Here is a 19,123-nt window from a genome sequence, read left to right as displayed (position 1 = left end):
TAGTTCTGTACCAGAAATGGGGGACAAAGACCAAATATATATTTCTTACTATAAATCACATCACCCCTGTATATCATTCTAACTATAGAAAGATTAAATTAAAAGAAAACAGGAAACATTTGATGATTGTTACTAAATAGCATGCATTAGCATCTCTCTCCCTTTCCATTCTTTTCTTTACCTCCTCCAGGAACTATACCAACCAGTCTTGAATTCCAGACTTCTAAACACAACTGCTGAGAGGCCACACATCGTTATCTTTTTCTATCCCTCCAATATCTTCTCCGATATCCAGTTACTGAGGCTAGAAATACAGCCAGTCATTCTTGATGTAGTGGTCTAATTGTTAAGATTCAATTCAGGAACCACTTATTCTCGAATAAGCTATTCCAATTTCCACCCTGGCCTGGAATGGGGGCTGTTCCTTTGTGTTACAAAGGACATGATTCTTTCAGAATACTTACCACGCTATATTCTCTATTGAAATATTTGCCTGCCTCTGTCACCTAAACTACAACCTCAGTGAGAGACTATGTATAATACAATTTACTAAATTATGCAGTGCATTATAATGGTGTAGGCTTGATCAAGGGACAACCCAAAATATGGTCTTCAGAAGATACAATGCATATTCAAATAACCCTGTAGAAGGGTTTTTTAAGGTGTGATCTGTGAAGTACTCTAGCAGAATCACTTTGAGACCGTTAAAAAGATGGAGATTTGTGATCCCTTTCCACTTATTTTAAGAATTGCCAGTGTTTGTCATGTATATGTAGTACCACAAAAATTACCATTTATTTACATCTTATGGGGTAGCGCAAGGGTCTTATTTTAAGTCATACACAAAATTTCATTCCATCTTACTCTAACAATCTCATGAGGTTGATAATATTTATAGATGAAGAAAAGGAGGCTCAGAAATACTGAGTAACTCACTAACAGTCACAATGGTAGTAAATGGTACAGCTGGAATTTAAACCTAGGACTGTCTCATATGCTCCATTAATAAGCTTCCTGGAAAATCTTGAAATTTAGGAGCCATGGTCATGCTAGAGCATCAAATAGCAAGCAGAGCTCATGCTATAGCAAATATGTGATCCTTCTCTAGAATAAAGGTGTGGAAACTCAATACCTGAAGTCCAAAGGGAAAGCAAACCTGAACAGCACACACTGCAATACCACTGCTCATCCTCTCTCACTATACCATCGTGTATATATGTATTAAGCCATAGTATGGGTCTATTGTTATTCCTTGCTCAAAGTATTAGATCTCCATTCCTACAAAACTCTTGTTACTGAGTAATGTTCACTTCTTGAGAAGAAGTGATTGTCATTTAGAAAAAAAGGAAGTGGTGACACATACACATTAGTAGGGGATAGAGAGAAATTCTGAGAATGAAAGCTACACAGAATGACAGAAACTAAATTTTGTGTATTTCTTTATTCTTTTCTTCTATTTCAGAATGAAAGCAGCAAGAAAAAAGAATGTGATAATAGAGGATGTATATAACTAATACCAGTAGCCCTTGGGGAGAAGGACAAAAGGATATAGATTCTGGAAAATGGCAAAAACTAACAGTGGTGTTTTCCTGAGTGTTTAAAGAGTATTATACATCCTATTTTATACTCAATATACAGATAAGTTAAATAATGTGCTCAGAATACACAATGCTCATGTAAAAGCCAGAAAACAAATTACTGTGAAACCATTCACCAAAGAAAACAAAATAAAAATTGTGAAGAGTCTTCTAGGATAGACTTCTATTAGCTATTCTGTGGACCATTACCTAAAATATCTTCAGAATAATTTCCCCTCCAAAAAAGTATCATCACCTTGCTCTTTCCAGTGCAACTGCAGTCCTCATCTCTACTTTCCTGGTTGCTAAAATCAGGAGCACTGATTGGCTACACTGCATGGCTGTGGTATTCATCCTGAGATATTTTGGTTACAAACATCTATTTTGCATATACTTTTTGGATTTAGAAACTTTTAAATATTTATGGTCTGACAAATAGTAGGAATTCATGTTATTGCCATTTTTTCAAACTCAAGCTTAATTTCTGTTTCTCTCAGACCAAAAACACCACCTGATTGTTCTTTCTCAAGGTGCACATTTGTTGAGCAGTACTCAGTTTGAACTGGCTCTTCCGGTAAACAACGGAATGTATAGAAAGAACACAATTATGGACTTATGATAGATCTAGACTCTATCTGAAGCTCAGCCACTATCACCAGATGTAAAATACTGGATAAGAAACCTTAAAATTCAATGTCTTTATTTGTAAAATCAAATGCTTAAACCAACTATTTCTAAGGTCTTTTCAAGCTATTTCATTCTATGATCCACTTATATTAGTTGATGCCCTGCAGGACACAGCATTCTGGAGCTAGAATTCTAAATCTCAAAGAAGTAAATGAAACCTTTAAATGTTTTCGGCAAACCACTCATTCAGAAGTGCAAAGGTTGAGGGAGTCTGGGTGGTTGGTATATCCATATTCCCAGACCCAAAAGAAGAGTCCACTGTTCTCTTCCCTAACTTGGCTTCCCCTCATCTTTTCCTAATTCCTGGTCTTTTTAGATCCACTTAGTGACCCAGTATCCCTAGAATGAATAAAAAACACCTATACCGTGCTTTCATACCATTTCTTATACACATGTATCATAGTCCTCATCCCTTTATTACATAATTATCCCACTCTAATTCTTTCTAGAACAAAGTTAGACATAAGTACCTGAAATATTTTTTTTCTCTTATTCATCTCTGTAAGCCTAGTCCCAAACATAGCAGCTGTAATATATGCGCTATACCACAGAAATACAATGTATTTAAATCCTAAAGGGCCATGTATTAGGACACACACTCTCTCACTCTCTCTCTCTCTCTCTCTCACACACACACACACACACACACACAATCTTCTAACGATCCTGTGAGGTTTTCACACATAGATGAGAAAAATGAGGCTACAAAATATTGAACTTACTAAAGGTCACACTGGTAGTAAATGGTATAGGTGAAATTCAAACACAAAACTCATAAAATGCTGAATAAAAAAATGGATGAAGTTCTTTCCTGATATTTTCAATGAATACTGGTTTTCTATAAAATAAAGAATCCAGGAATAGAATGAAGACAAAAGCCTAAATGGGAAATTACCTTCTCTATAAATGCATATATGACAATGTAACTGTTGCTAATTTATTGACAAGGGTTATCTCCATCCTAATAATACAGAAGTGAAGAAAATGTATGCACACACAAGGATTTAGAAAGTTCTATTTACATTAACAAATGTCTACTAAATGCAAAGCATACTGTCTTGCTCAATTCCTAGGACCAATCTCCCTAGCTTAGTTCTCTAGTGTTTTCCCTGGAATTTGGCTGAACACTGGTGAGACAACTAAGCTGATCACAGATATACTCCTGAGTAATTTAGAGCTCACATTATAGCTAAATTAACACAAATAATTTATGTAAGGCAGGTTTTAATGAAATATAAATTTCAATAAGCAAAGCTAAAAGAACAAATGTACAAGTATAATTTACTAACCACACAAACATCTGCCTGTTTGCAAGAACAGGTTGGACTGATTAATAACTCCAGCTGAGACCGCAATTTCTCATCATCACCGAGAACCTGATTAAATTTCTTCACAAAATCTTGTGCTTTCCCAGGGTCAGGCAAATTCTCTATAAAAATGAAAGAGAATCAGTATTATAAAAGAAAAACTACTCTGCTAAACTAAGAGCAAGCTCTCTTAAAAATTATGCTGAATTATTTTCTCTTACTTGGTATTAAATTGTCCCATTGGGTAAGTTATTTGCCTGTTTTGATGTTTATTATGTTATATATGGAATGAATAAGCAAACTCACTTGCTATGGTCATCAGTTTTCCAAACATGGCAGAACAGTTAGCCTCTGACTGAAATTTAAAACAAAAAGAAGTCATATGAACAAATTTCTGTAAGAAAATCCAAACTCAGTATTATACATTTTTTAAAATTAAAAAAAAAAAAAAAATCATCACAAACCAGCCACCAGAAAATCTACACCAGAAGTTGGTAACAAAAAATTGTGGAGTAGCAACAACTATTAAGTCAGGACAAACAGAAGGAAAGGTGATGTCAGAAGGAAGGTATTTAAAAATTAAAAAAGGAATATACAATTTCCATAGAGAAAACATCTTGCCAGAAGATTGAACTGAAGATAACTGAAACAATTATCATACCAAAATTACTGTGAAACCATACATCAAAGAAAATTAACTAAAAATGTGAATAGGAAAAAAAAATTCTTCCTGAATAGTTCTATTATCTATTTTATGACCTATTACTAAAATAACCTCAACAAACAAACAAACAAACAAACAAAAAAAACAACTCAGAAAATCACCTCCTTTCCAAAAAGTACTTCTGGTGCTCGCTTCAGCAGCACATATACAAAAAGTACTTCCGTATTGTCCAACACAATAAAGTATGACATTTGAGTAATTTGGATCAGAAATTGGTAAACTATGGTCCTACAGACCATCTGTTTTTATTAAAGGTTTGCTGAAACACACACTGTTTATTTACATACTGTCTATGACTGCTTTTGCAATTTTATAAAGGCAGAGTTGAGAAGTTCACCAAGACTTTATGGCTGGCAAAGCCTAAATTTTTACAACCTTATCAGTTACAAAAAAAGTTTACCAACCCTTGCTTTAGCATCAATAGATCTTTGAAGGGTCTCTGTCTATGATTCCCTAGTTAAGAACACCTATTCTAGCAACACATTGAGAAATATATTAAGAAATTATTCAAGTTTCTTTCCCCCATCTTCCAGAAAACATTGGGCAGAATTTTTTTGTTAATTTGACTTTGGCATATTTATAGGATTGGCACTGGATCTGATACTGACTCTATATTGAAGGACCAAAAAATCATGGAGTAAAAAAAAAACCATGACTTTATATAGAATTTTATCTTGAGACTTAATTCTAATTATTTGAAAATTGATGAACTATGTATAAATGCTTAGTATCTAAAGTGATAAACTAGACATCACCATTTCTTTGCTCATGCTAGAAAATAAAATTTTGTTATATTCATTTACAGTGAAAATTTTGTTTAGAAAACTACAGAAATTATGTGTAACTGACATTTGGAAAATACTCAAAATACTTTTTGCTTGCTTCATTATATGTAACTAGAGAAAAACTGAATAATGACCATAACAAACTATTAATTTAAACAAATAATGAACCTACTGTAGGTTGCTTGTGCAAATCCAATAGTTCTCGTACATGACTTCTGAGCATGTTCTGACACTTCCACATTTCATTGAGAGCTCTGTTAATAAAGTTATAAGCATGAAAAAGAGATAACGTAATATAACAATTCTGGTAACTACTCAACCATCCTACTTTTCTTGTTGCCTTGTATAAATACACCATGCTTGTATATCTACCTAAAATTTTAAGCACCAGCACTGACATTTATTTATTAGGATTAAGACAGGTTAGTTTAAAATTTTTTTTAAACATTTATTTATTTTAGAGAGAGACAGAGACAGAGTAGAGGATGGGCAGAGAGAGAGGGAAGAGAGAATCCTAAGCAGGCTCTGCTCTCTGTGCTCCACTCTGTGAATGCAGAGCCTAATGTGGGGCTCAAACCTACAACCCGGGAGACCATGACTCGAGCCAAAATCAAGACTGATGGCTCATGACTGAGCTACCCAGGCGCCCCAAGACAGGTTAGTTTAAAATGGTAAATGTAAACCTTCTTATGAGAGAAAATATTTGAGAAGTTTAGGAGGATGAAAAAAATCTTTCCAGGTAAATGAAGGGACTGAAAGACATTCTAAGCAGAGATAGCTAGAATGTTCTGGCATAAAAGATAAAATGTCATCAAAATGCCTGCAACAAAGGAAACTTAAAAAAAATTTACAGATTTGGAACACAGACTATGAATGGAGTAGTATCAGGAAGCTGGAACATACTGTAGAAAAGGATCAGATTGTAAAGGCTTTTCATGGCAAGCTAAGACATATGTATGAAAGGCTGGAAAAATGAACTTCTTAGAAATGATGTAGATTCAAGGAACCAAATTTAACTTGAGTGTGTTTACTTTAGACTACTCTATGAAAGCAGATTTTCTTCTCTCACAAACACAGTCCATAATTCCAAGTGTCTAGAGGACCTCTGAGATATTAGTCTATCTTGGAGTATTGTTTGCCAATATTCTGAAATATAAACAGAGACTAAACCTTAGGCCAGGGATTTACTATCTACAGTGAGCATTAGGAATCACTCACAAATTAAAAACAAATAATGGCTAATGCCTCCTTACACGATTCACTAAGGATACTACGTTACTTCTGTAGAATTTCTGCTGAAAATGTATAAACTTAATCTAATAATGAGGAAACACTAGATGAACCCAAATTGAGGGAATATTCTACAAAGTAACTGGACTGGACTATGCAATACTCTTCCCTAGTCATCAAAGTCCTAAAAGACAAAGAAAGAGAGAGCAATGGCTTCAAGTTAAGAGACCAGACACATGACAACCAAATGCAATCTGTAATACTAGAAAGGGGGGACAAAAAAAACCCATAAAGCACATTAATGAGACAACTGAGGAAATTTAAATACATATTAGATTAGACAGTAATATTGTATCAATGCTAAATCTCTTGATTTGTCAAGAATACTCTGGTTATATCCTATTCTTAGGGAATATACATTGAAATATTTAGGGGTAACGGGATCTAATGTCTGCAAATTACTCTCAGATGGTTCAGAAGAAAATATTTATGTAGAGATAAAGAAAAAGTATATGCAAATGGCAAATGATAAAGCAAATGATGAATCTGGGTATAAGGACATCATAATGCTCTGTACTATTCCTGCAGTCTTTCTGTAAATTTGAAATTATATGAAAGTTAAAAGATAAATATACAAAATATACACATATTGTAATAAACACACACACATACACACACACACACACACACGCTGAGGTTCTTTTCAGAAGAACCAGGTATCTCAACAACAGGACTTATTTACTTTTTAAAAAGCTTTATTACAGTGGAGTGACCACATATCCCAGTGGCCTAGGACAGTTAAAGTTTATATCAACTGTCTGATCAAAAATATTAATAGTGCCTTTCAGTCTCAAAAATATCCCAGTTCAGACTACCAATCATATGGTCATTCTACATAGAGGTGATCTGGATATACTCTCTTGCTAAAGAAGTAGTACTTAGTTCTTAGACATAGTATTGTAAAGCTCCAATAGTGTAATTCAGACTCCAGTCAACAGGCAGACAAAAGTAATTTTGACATGGGGATTTCTTTGAATCCCTGAAACGATATATATATTATGGACTCAGGTGCCAAAATACTATCTATGTACATAGGAATATTTTTGCTTTTAAATTTACCTGAACTTGTGAAATTTTTCTCTATAAATATTTACCTGAGGTTCCTGATTCAACTAGAAGAAGCAACAACCCCATCAACAACAATTAGATAAGGTGAAGTAATTTTATAAAATCTTTACTCCAAACATTCATTTAAAAAGTAACTTACTTGACAGCATTTGGATCCAAACTAGCATATAAATAATATAAGCATTTCATTCTCTCTTCTGTTTCCAGGTTGTGGGGGACAAGATACTGAGCAAAGATTTTCTCTACCAACAGTCTATGAAACAAAAAATACCCACCAATAATATAATTATTCTATTTTTTAGAAGCAACAGGCATTTTATATTTTAACCATCTTATGCAAAAATATCAGACCTATACGTGCAAATGGTGATGCCTATATGTGCAAATACAATGGAAAATATTATTATGTGACTAGTTCCTTTTCTTGGAGTACAGTTGTGGGTTGGGTTTTTTTTTTTTTTTTTTTTTTTTTTGAGCAATCTCTATGCCCAACATAGGGCTCAACCCATGAGATCAAGTCACATGCTCTACCAACTGAGCCAGGCAGGTACCGTGGACTAGTTATTTTTAAACTTACAGCTAGTTGCGATTTGTGACTTTACTTTTTGTCAGTGTGGAACATTTGTTCTAAAAGGGTCATACATTACTCCTAAACACAAGGTGCTAGGCTGTTCCACCTATTCTTCTTCATCAGTCCTGATCTATAATAGTAAATTACTTAACACTACATATAAAGCTAACAATCAAGAACAGCTAATTGTCAAAAACAAAAACATTAACTTCCTCTAGTTATAGTTCAACTCTTTCCCTGTGGTGTCATTACATAAAATCAGAAGGATCTTCCTTCATATTGCTTCCTGAAAAGTTAGCTTTTCCTGGGCACATCTGATCTCTCTTCTCTCCACAGTCTAAATTCCTTACCAATACTGCAATAACTTTCTTGCTAAGCTTATATTTATTATTCAATATCACTGGAATAAGAAAATACAAGAGATCCTCATTTATCAATGAAATGCACAGCCAATGATACCAAAGCAGTCAGTCTAATGCAACAAAACATCCCAAGTATTCTGCAAAAGCCAAAATCATCACTGCAATTCAAAACAGAATTACAAGTAAAACTTGAAAAATGAAAACAACCTAAGTCCTTATCACTAGAAAAAAAATTTGTAACTAAGTTGCCATATCGTGATCTTTTCCCAATATATACAAATATAGAATGTTATACACACCTGAAACTAGTATGCTATGTATCAATTATACCTCAATAAAAAAAAACACCACAGTACTACCTCTATTAATATTTACAGTGTTTCAAAAAAGGAAGCATAACAACTAGCAGTTACTGAATAGTGCTGTATTGCCAGGCATTGGGCTAGGGAGCTCTATGTTCATTTTTTATTTAATCTACATTACAATCTTGTAAGGAAAGCTTTATTATTACTCCTTTTTTTTAGATAAAACCAAGATATACAGAAGACGGTTGTGCAAAGACACACGTCTAATAAGGGGCAAAATGAACATCTGGCCTCTGGTCTGACTCTGAAGCCCGTGTCTATTTCATTAATTATGCTACTTGACAATTATTGCTAGTCTTATTTAAATATAGTATGTATAAATACAATAAAGTGATTTCTAAATTTAGAAATAATTATAAAAGAGAAGTAAATTATGTTAAAAAAATTAAAAGCATTTTTATATTCAACCATTCTACCAACATATTAGACTCACTTGTCATCGATGCTATTCTGATAATAAATATGCAAAAGCTTGTCCTTTATCCAGCTGACTTTCTCTGCAGCTTCTTTTCCTGCTTCACCATGAAGACAGTATTTCTTATAAAGCTGAGCAAGACCCATCATAGCTTCTTTTCTTACTCGCCACTAAAAAGTATAGTTTATTGAATGAGTGAGATACCAAACTTTAGAATGCTAATCTGTAAAAAATTGCCATTTCTTCAACTAGGTTGTACAATCAGACTTACATGTATATAAACTAGCACAATATTTATTTTCCTAAGCAACAAATTGCTTTACCAACACTGAACAGGTTCTTATTTGTAAATCTGACTACTTTAAAAATTGTCTAATGCAAATACTACTACATCAACCTACCAATTTTATTTCCCTCACAGCCAAGCCATCAGTAGTAAATCTTACAGAAGACTTCATTAGATTCTGTCTTAAAAAATGTGCCCAAGTTTTAGAAGTGATTAAAAGGTAAAAGAGAAAGTGTGTGATTTACTCTGCAACCAAAAGCCCTATCATTTGGAATGCTGTATCCTAATTAAATTTCTTTTGTTATTAACTCAGAATAAGAAGAGCAAAATTTAATATCAAGATCTTAGAATTACAAAGTTGGAAAGTACCTTAGCGATCATCTTAAGTGAACTTCCTTACTTTATAGATTAAATGGGCAAATGATTTACCTAGCCACATACTACTAGTTACTGGAAGACTCTTTGGGACTTCTAGAGACTGGAACGGTTTACTAGGAGGAAAGAAAGGTAGTAGGAGGAAGGTAGATAAAAAAGGAGACTATAAAAACCTATAGTTAGAACCATGATAGTGAGATGTAGTAAAACAAAACAAAACAAAATCAGAAAAGATATTTATCCCAACAAGTCAGAACATATTATCTTTGGTTTATTTACATTAATATTTCTTTATAATTTTTTGTACAATTTCCTCATTTTTAGGCTATTTAGTAGATGAATGAAACTCTGTCCCCATACAACAAGTAATGGATGTCGTGTGACATTTCTCACATGAAACCAAAGAATGTAAGCAGTGAAATCTAAAGATTAAGTCCTGTCCTCACATTTTATAGAGGAGAAAACAAATTTCAGAAAGGCTATACCCAGGGCCATCTAATTTATTACACCAAAATCCAGGTCCTAAAATGTCTAGTAGATGCTATATGACCATACCATGCACCCTCAGGAAGATTAATTTATTTAACTCCTTCGGAAAGTATAAACATTTACAGAAGCTGGAGAGAAATGTTACTAAAAGGAGGAAATAACACAAATGGTAATACCTTAAATCAAGTGTGTGTATGGGGGTGGGGAGAGAGTTACCAGCTAATCACTAGGTAGGGTATCATTTCATTTAAATTAAAGCCAAGAGGAAAAACTTGTTCAAAGTTAGAATTACTGATACAGTTGAATATGTTCAACAGTGCCCACTTTACATATTTGCCTCCTCTATTTTAAAAGAAAGAATAAATACCTATTGCTATATTTCATACCCAAGAAATGTAGTTTTACTCTGAAATTATTACTAAATGACACTGGTTTCAGGAGGACAGTGTGTTTTAAACTATGCATCAAATAAAATAGCACACTGCAAAGGCAACCTCTGTTAAAGATGTTAGTAAGAAGCATGTCTAATCAGCCTGCCTTGCATGTCTGTCTCTTGCTTATAGTTGACACTATTCCTTAGGAACCACTTTTGTTGTTCTTAGTACTACTCTTATCAACCCATGTTTTTAACTGTAACCAGAGAGAGGAAATCACCCAAAAAAGTAACTAAAGAACTATCATTTCTGCCCTTAGCTTAGCAAAGCAATACAGAAATATCATTTTCATATAAAGTAACATATTCTTTTAATTCAATGAGTGATAGACCCAGCTAAGTTTATATAACATGTCAATTTTGAAAATGCTAACTATAAGAAAAAAAAACAACATAGGTGATCACTATTCTTTTGAAACTCATCATATAAGTGAAAAGGTAAAATAAAACTTTAATTGAGCTGCTCTTTTTTATAAAGGTAGGCTAGAAGACAAACCCATGCCTAATATCTGAAAAGCTATAGAACCCAATGTATTCATTTGTAAAGGTAATTAAAAGATACACAGAAAACATAAAAATTTTTAGATTTTTACTTAGTACTGTATTGATTTGAACTTCACACATAAAAGTTTTAGGTATACTAGGAATAATTCCTACTGTATTTAACAAACACTTTAAACATAGCAAATTACAAAAGAATAAAATTCCTCAGATTTTACCCGTTTATCCAGTGTTCTTTCCCTTACAAAGCCAAGTAGCTGATCATTCACTAAGGCAAGGTCTCTTTTGGCAGCTGTTATTATAGTAACAATGACATCATGACGAATTGCTTCTTCTGGATCATGTGATCTAACTTTCAAATATTCTGTAATATAAGAAAAAAACTAAAGCTAAATGTTAGCTATGATATTTGTCATGTTCAGAATGACAGAAAAAACCAATGCTTTATGTTTTTATCCATACCAAAACAATGTTTGTAAAATGTGGCATGAATTAAAATAATTTTATTTTTGAGGAGGCAATACCCTACATAATCACAAAATAAACTAGACCACACTAGGTAGCTATTACTGCAAAGTCACATTTTAATAAAGAATGTATTTTACCTCAACTACTCTGGAAAAGTCAAATCACAAAGCAATATCTGATTTATATAGTTCAAAACTTAAGTTACAATACCTCTTTTTTGGTAAATACCATTTTGATAAAAGCATTTATTTACTAACACCAAATAAGTGAATTCAAATGCTGTAAGTTCAAGTGAAGAATGAGAAATTCTAGTCTACTCCAGAAGATACTTTCCCACTTACTATTAGATATGTTGCTATATTTAATTATCACATAGGTATAATGATTTGTGCCAAATCCAATGTCTACTTCCTCAAATTATGATTTCCAAAAAATTCCAAAGGATTACAATATGAAGATTTCAAATATAATTTTATTGTACAAACATAAAATCATTTATAGTTCATGACTGATAGAAATCTGAAATAGTGTCAGAGTTAAAACCTATTCAGAAACTAAATTTAAGATCAAAGCTCCCATCTAAATGTATTTGTGTAATTGCTCCCATATTTGTAATAAATCAGCCAGCTTACCTGTGAGATCCTTTGCTAAATCTGGGTGATTCATTAAACAGTGGCTGGCAAATTTCACACTTTCTAATCTCACAGGAACGTGAATGTCATTAAATCTACATGGAAAAAGTTGCTAAAGATTAGTTGCAAAGGCAACATAATTACTGTCAAATAAGGTATATCCACATTATATAAATGGCTGTTAATTATTATGACAGTTAATGGGTTCTGAAGGTAGAATATAAACAAATACATATTTTCACAAAAACATTTTTGAAAACAGAATGTTTACCACACCAAAACAAACAAAAGTATAAACATATCCCTCAACCCACACTATCTAACTCTGTAGTGCCCCAAATTTAACAGCCTAAAATGATACAAAACAAACAAAATAAATATTTAAAACCTAAAAAATCTACATGGAAAAAGTTTATAGAGGGAAAATACTAGGAGGAATAAGAGGTAGAAAGCAAGAGAGAGGCAGATCCAGAAGTTCAAAGATGATTTTATAAAATGCTTGTGTCATGCTGCCTTACAACAAAAAAGTTTCAAACCCTCCGATAAACTTGTATTTAAATGCTCTTTTAAAAGGTCTAGTACATTGTAAAATTGCAATAAGTATGAAACACTTCATGTAGATCCACAAATGTAAATAAAGAGTTAAGCTCAGCAATTCTCAAATTTAAAATTTATTATGGGCAATTTATTTATTTATTAAAAAATTTTTTTTCAACGTTTATTTATTTTTGGGACAGAGAGAGACAGAGCATGAACGGGGGAGGGGCAAAGAGAGAGAGAGAGAGACAGAATCAGAAACAGGCTCCAGGCTCTGAGCCATCAGCCCAGAGCGCGACGCGGGGCTCGAACTCACGGACCGCGAGATCGTGACCTGGCTGAAGTCGGACGCTTAACCGACTGCGCCACCCAGGCGCCCCTATTGTGGGCAATTTAAAAAACATTTATTAATTATAAATAAAGTGATTCTAAAAAGCAAGAAATATTTTTATTTTTGAAGTAATCTCATAAAATAACCAATTAAAGTTATTTAATAAACATTTTACGTCCATGGCCTTTTACTTCCTTAAACAATTTTACTTTAATAAGTCGTGCATTTAAGATTTATAATTTTATTTTTAAAATATTTTAAAAATATTTATTCTGAGAGAGAGAGAGAGAGCGAGCAAAGTGGGGGGGGGATGGGGTGCAGAGAGACAGGGAGAGAGAGAATCCCAAGGCTCCGTGCAGGGGTCGATCTCACAAACCATGAGATCATGAGTTCGACGCTTAATTGACTGAGTCACCCAGGTGCCCCTAGGATTAATGATCTTCTAACTGCCAGAAAAAAATGAAAACATTACCATTTATGATCAAGTAAATTACAAAGTATCAAAACACTTACTGCTAAATAGCTAAGGTAAATAATATGGTAAAACTGGTAATACTTCTTTGTTTCTATGAATCAGAGACTGATTATTAGATATAGCAGTGAACGTAAAATTATGAACATAAGAAACTGCTTACAGCTGATTTAGTTTTTACAAGTGATTGTTTTGCTATAAACACTGAGGCAATCACAAGGACAAAAATCACTCTTCTGTTTACTGACAAGTACAGTTGCTTCATTATCTCTAAGTTCTCATAAAATCAAGTTTCATTATTCAAAATAGCATTTAAAGACCTTCAGAATGGTCTGTTCTGGGAAAGTAACTTAAGACTGTCATTATGTCAGTGTCAGAGATTTCTCAGATTTGTTTGTTATACTGTAATATTTAACTTACGATTATTATAATGAATTTATCTTAACATAATTTCTAAGCCCACCTTCTGAACCAGTTGAATTGATAAATCTAAAATGTTCTCCAGAATACTAACAGTAAAAACTGGCTTTTCATGGTTTGAAGCAAAGCAACATGTACAGGGAATGCAAGAGGGAATCTGATAAATTTCATATTTTTCAACCTTACCATCATGTTGAATAGAATCTAGTAATTCTAGATTCTTGAGAAAGAACATTAAAGGCTATCTGAATTGGGTGCCTGGCTGGCTCAGGTGCTTAAGTGTCCAACTCTTGATTTTGGCTCAGGTCATGATTTCATGGTTCATGAGTTCGAGCCCCACATCTGGCTCCTGCGCTGACAGCACAGAGCTGCTTCGAACTCTCTCTCTCTTTCTCAGCCCCTCCCTGCTTGTGCACTCTCACTCTCTAAAAATAAATAAATAAACTTAAAAAAAAAAAAAAAGCTATCTGAATGAAGAGCAATTATTTTCAATTTCAAAGTCATACAATACCACATTAGTTCACAACATACATCATTCAATTAGATAAGCTACAAACCTAAAAGATAAACACTAGTAAATGAATACATTGCTGGACTGAGGAATGGCATGGCCTGGATCATTATGTCTTCAGTCTCATGATTTAAAAATCTTAAGACTGAACATTTTCAGATGTTGCCTAATGACATTATTTTAGCACAGAAAGATTAAAAGATGTTATGTGGTAAATAAAATAATAAGCATTTCTTCATAAAAAATCTGATCTACAATTTGTTCTCCAAGAAAGACAGCAACATAGACACTAAAAAACAAACGTATCAATTGAAGTTTTGAAATGTATGGTTTTAATCAAGCAGACCATACTGACTGGCTTCTGAAACGTAAAAATTAGAATCCATAGAACTATATGTCCTCTTACCGTCCAAGAAAACATTGCCAAAGAGGACGATTCTGTGTTGCCAAATCAGAATCTTTAGAACCAAACAATTTAGCTAAAAGTCGAACAACAGCTAATCGTTCTTCTCCATCATTGCTCTAAGGAAAAAGAGAAAATAAATGAAGTCAAGGTTTATTCATCAGATTATAGAAAACAACATGATATATTCCCAAGAAGCTACAATTTCCTATTTCTGCTTACAATGACGAGAATTTTAAAATATCATATGCTCATATGCTCTTATTTACTATGTAGAAATTGATGTGAGTCCATGTTAGATCATTTGGTTCTTTGCTCTTATTTCACACCCCCTACAACTGCTAATTTATGGCCCCTCCAACTGCTTGTTTGCAATCTATAATGTAGAAATATGAAGATAATCATTCAATTCTAACATTCCCTAAGAGTTTGAGAAAAAATTCTGTGAAGGGAAAAGCTGCAAATAATTCCCACCCTAGTAAGTTTTCTTGTAAGAAATCTTTCCTGCCATTTGAGCTCCAGGGTAAACTCGTATCAATTCAAATTCTGATATATGAAATTTTAAATGAGGATCCCCTAACTTACTGGAGAACAGGACACTGAAGAATGTCATGATTCAGGAAAACTCATTTTAATGGAAGAGCAAGAATTTTTAGAAGATTTAAAGGTCAGGTGAACTGAACGCTACAAAAAAAAATCAAAACTTAGTTTGAAGTTGTTTTTCGATAAAGGCCTCCAATTTTCTTATCCTAAATCAATATATGCTATGAATTCTGTTCCAGTTTCACTAGTGATGTCACATCTTAATAGAAATTAAATTATTCTGAAACCATATGGTATGTGAAACTTTAAAAATCACATATTCATGTGCTCACTTCGTTCGGCAGCACATATACTAAAAATCACATATTCACTAGGAAAACAAAGACAGTAACTAAAAGCAATTGCTAATTTTTTTCAAACATTCAAATTGTTTTTGAATACCAGAAATACCAGTAATACCAGAAATCAAATAAAGAAATATTAATGGAAAAAGATACTACATTAAAAAAATAAAGGCATGGGATATGGTCTTTGTTACGAATGGCTTATCTTTCAGGAATAGGGGTTTTATGGGTAAGAGAGGCACACTTATCAAACATGTAAAAATGAAAACTATATCAAGCTTTAACATTTATAATCATAAAAATGATTTTCTTTGATGAAGTTTTTCTCAAGCAATGTGACAACAATACAGATTAGAATCTTTTAGTAAGCCCAATCAACTAATCAACATGATTTATTTTTTTAAAGAAAAATCAATCTATCTCTTAAATGTCAAAAACTAAAATAAGTAGAAGTTTTATTCTACTGGTAACTACTTCAGTAGTTTAGTGATTACTTCAAATGATGTGACATTTCATATCTATATTTTTAACTACTGAAACTGAATGAAAACTTGCCCCCCTACCTTTTTAAAATTTAAAATATATTCCTTGAGTGAAGTTGGAATATGGTTATAGTTATGGTAAATTTTTTTTGGTGCAAAAATCACTTGGTGTCTCCCTCAGTTACTTTAAGTCCACACAAAGAAACCTAGAAATCTAATTCTTAATTCCTTCCCACCATCTATCATGGCAATCTTGTTTAAGGATTGAAGAGGTGTGAGTTTTCATATTCAGACTGTATGAAGAGATTGAGAGAAAAAATTTTAATGCCTTATACCTAGAAATAATTTGATATGGGAACATCTTTACGCTGTTGTTAAACTCTTAATATTAAAAAATAAAACAAAACCTTGTTCTTCATGTGATATTTTCCACATAACAGGGTCTCTTTTTATTTTTTTTATTTATAACCCCCCCCACCCCAAGATATAACAGAGTTTCTTAGAAGCTTGGTACGATGTCCTTTTATACTATAAATAATGAATATTTATAATAAAGATAATATGGACAATTCTTAATTATCATGTACACGTTTTTTAAAAAGTCTAAAAATTGGAGTTCTAATCCTAAATCTTTTTATTTTTTTCTAATGCTTATTTTATTTTTGAGAGAGACAGAGCATGAGTGGGAGAGGGGCAGAGAGAGGGAGAACAGAATCTAAAGCAGGTTCCAGGCTCTGAGCTGTCAGCACAGATTCCAGGGCAGGGCTCGAACCCACAAACTGTGATGTGAGATCATGGCCTGAGCTGAAGTTGGACACTTAACCAACTGAGCCACCCAGGTGCCCCTCAAATCAGTTTTAACTGTGTAACTGGGCAAAATACTTCATCTTAAGGTTTTCATTTCAAAAATCAAAACCATAATGTTGGTCCTAACTATACCACAGTTTAAGGATCAAGTAAGATACTGGATATATAATAAAGCCTTTCAAAAAGTCCAGAATATTAAGCAAATATAAGCTGTTATCTCCTATAGTGTGATTGGGATACGAGATCAAGTGTCAAGTTTTCATATATTTGAGGAGTTATGAATTCCTTGTTGAGTTGGCCATAAAAAAAAGAGTATGCCCTAAGTCATACAGTAAAATTTTTGTCCTTGATCTATACTATGGAAGGTTCATACAGTTAAATCAAGACTCTTTGAGCACTCAGTTTGAAATCTTTTGAAGTTCTAAAACATACCTACATAATAATAAATACTATTTAATAACAATATGTATTGTAAGGGATAATACCATTTTGCATACCTATAATTTGTGTCATTGTGTTTATCAGATATTCAGCAACTAGGAGAGTTATAATTTTCCAATATAATTCTATGACACCCAAATGAGAGAGACTGTTTTACTGAAATGATTAAAAAATGTATACCTTAACTAAATGTAAGAAGTTGAACTCACGTTTTATTCTTTTATATAGAACAACTATATTTACATCTTTTATAGTTATATATAAATTTTTCTCTTAAAGCTTAAAGGGCTTAAAAATTATAGTCAGTCCTACCTTTAGTTTGAATTCAAGCTGCGGCATGACAGATAATAATAAATGCGGATCTATCGCAAAAAGTTCCTGAATCAGATCAAATACATGTTCTGACAAATCACTTACTGATGATCTTCCCAGCACCAGGACTTGATTGAAAAACTACAGGAGATAGTAAACAAAAACAAAACATCCATTTAATTAAAAAATTTGACATATTTTTTATACACATGTGTCTAAAAAACATAGATTTAGGCATTACATATATAACTGAAGGGGATGAAACAAAACAGGTATTTCAATTACTAATATATGATAGAACAGTCACTAAAATAAACCTCTAAATATCAAAATAGGAATGTCCAGGGAGAAAGATAAAAAAGATTAGCTTTCTTCCAAATTAAGACAGCATTTCTAGGAATCTTAACTTTCATAAAAACAAAACAACTTAGTTTTGTCACTCATTATAAAGAATTTTACAGAGAAATTTCTTTAAAACAGAAAAATTTTAAAGACAGTCTGTTTTTTTATTCAAGTCTGACTAATTTTGCCATTAGTTTAATAATAGAGAATACTTAGGGGCACCTGAATGGCTCAGTCAGCTGAGCGTCTGACTCTTGATTTTGGCTCAAGTCATGATCTCACAGTTCATGGGATCAAGCCTCGCGACGGGCTCAGTGCTGTCAGCACCTGGGATTCTCTCTTTCTCCCTTTCTCTGACCCTTGGGTAGAAAGGGTCACGCTGGCTGTCACAGGACTCTATCTCACAAACTGTGAGATCATGACCTGAGCCTAAATCAAGAGTCTGACACTTAACCGACTGAGCCACCCAGGCACCTTGAATTTTTTTTTTTTAATACTCAGAGAAAGTCAAATACATTTGGATTCAGAGGACCAAGAGAAAGAAAAGGTGATGATATAAAAGCTAACTGATAATTTAAAAGAATGCTGGGAAGAAACAAAGACTATCAAAAGCACAAATTAAAAGAGACCTCTACTCCCTGCCAACATACATAACACACTTATAAAAAATATATTTAAAAATGCTAAAGAGGAAGTTGCACATAACTGACCTAAGTATATTTCTGGTAGTATCATCAAACAATATATGTCCTTTGAAAAGCAACATACATGAAAAGTTAGGTAATATTCATACTTATTATACAGACCATAGAAAAAAATTAAAAATAGTTTTAACAAGTTAAA

The 19,123-nt window shown here is 33.0% G+C and overlaps 1 protein-coding gene across 2 annotated transcripts in view; it reads right to left on the bottom strand.

Moving 5' to 3' along the window:
* Positions 1-19,123, bottom strand: part of PDS5A (PDS5 cohesin associated factor A) — a 136,536-nt gene that overhangs the window by 62,802 nt on the left and 54,611 nt on the right. For both annotated transcript variants that reach the window (XM_027055627.2, XM_053217448.1), the window contains exons 8-16: positions 17,939-18,079; positions 15,013-15,128; positions 12,336-12,430; positions 11,454-11,599; positions 9,170-9,321; positions 7,578-7,691; positions 5,253-5,334; positions 3,878-3,926; positions 3,554-3,693 (exon numbers count right to left, since the gene is read on the bottom strand). In XM_027055627.2, coding sequence (XP_026911428.1) covers positions 3,554-3,693; positions 3,878-3,926; positions 5,253-5,334; positions 7,578-7,691; positions 9,170-9,321; positions 11,454-11,599; positions 12,336-12,430; positions 15,013-15,128; positions 17,939-18,079 — 1,035 coding nt within the window. The remainder of the gene's footprint in view (positions 1-3,553; positions 3,694-3,877; positions 3,927-5,252; positions 5,335-7,577; positions 7,692-9,169; positions 9,322-11,453; positions 11,600-12,335; positions 12,431-15,012; positions 15,129-17,938; positions 18,080-19,123) is intronic.

The sequence above is a fragment of the Acinonyx jubatus genome, chromosome B1, assembly GCF_027475565.1.
Source record: "Acinonyx jubatus isolate Ajub_Pintada_27869175 chromosome B1, VMU_Ajub_asm_v1.0, whole genome shotgun sequence".
In the NCBI taxonomy this organism is placed as follows: Eukaryota; Metazoa; Chordata; class Mammalia; order Carnivora; family Felidae; genus Acinonyx; species Acinonyx jubatus.
Note: the sequence above shows the minus strand (reverse complement) of the source record. Positions and strands in the feature narration are given on the sequence as shown.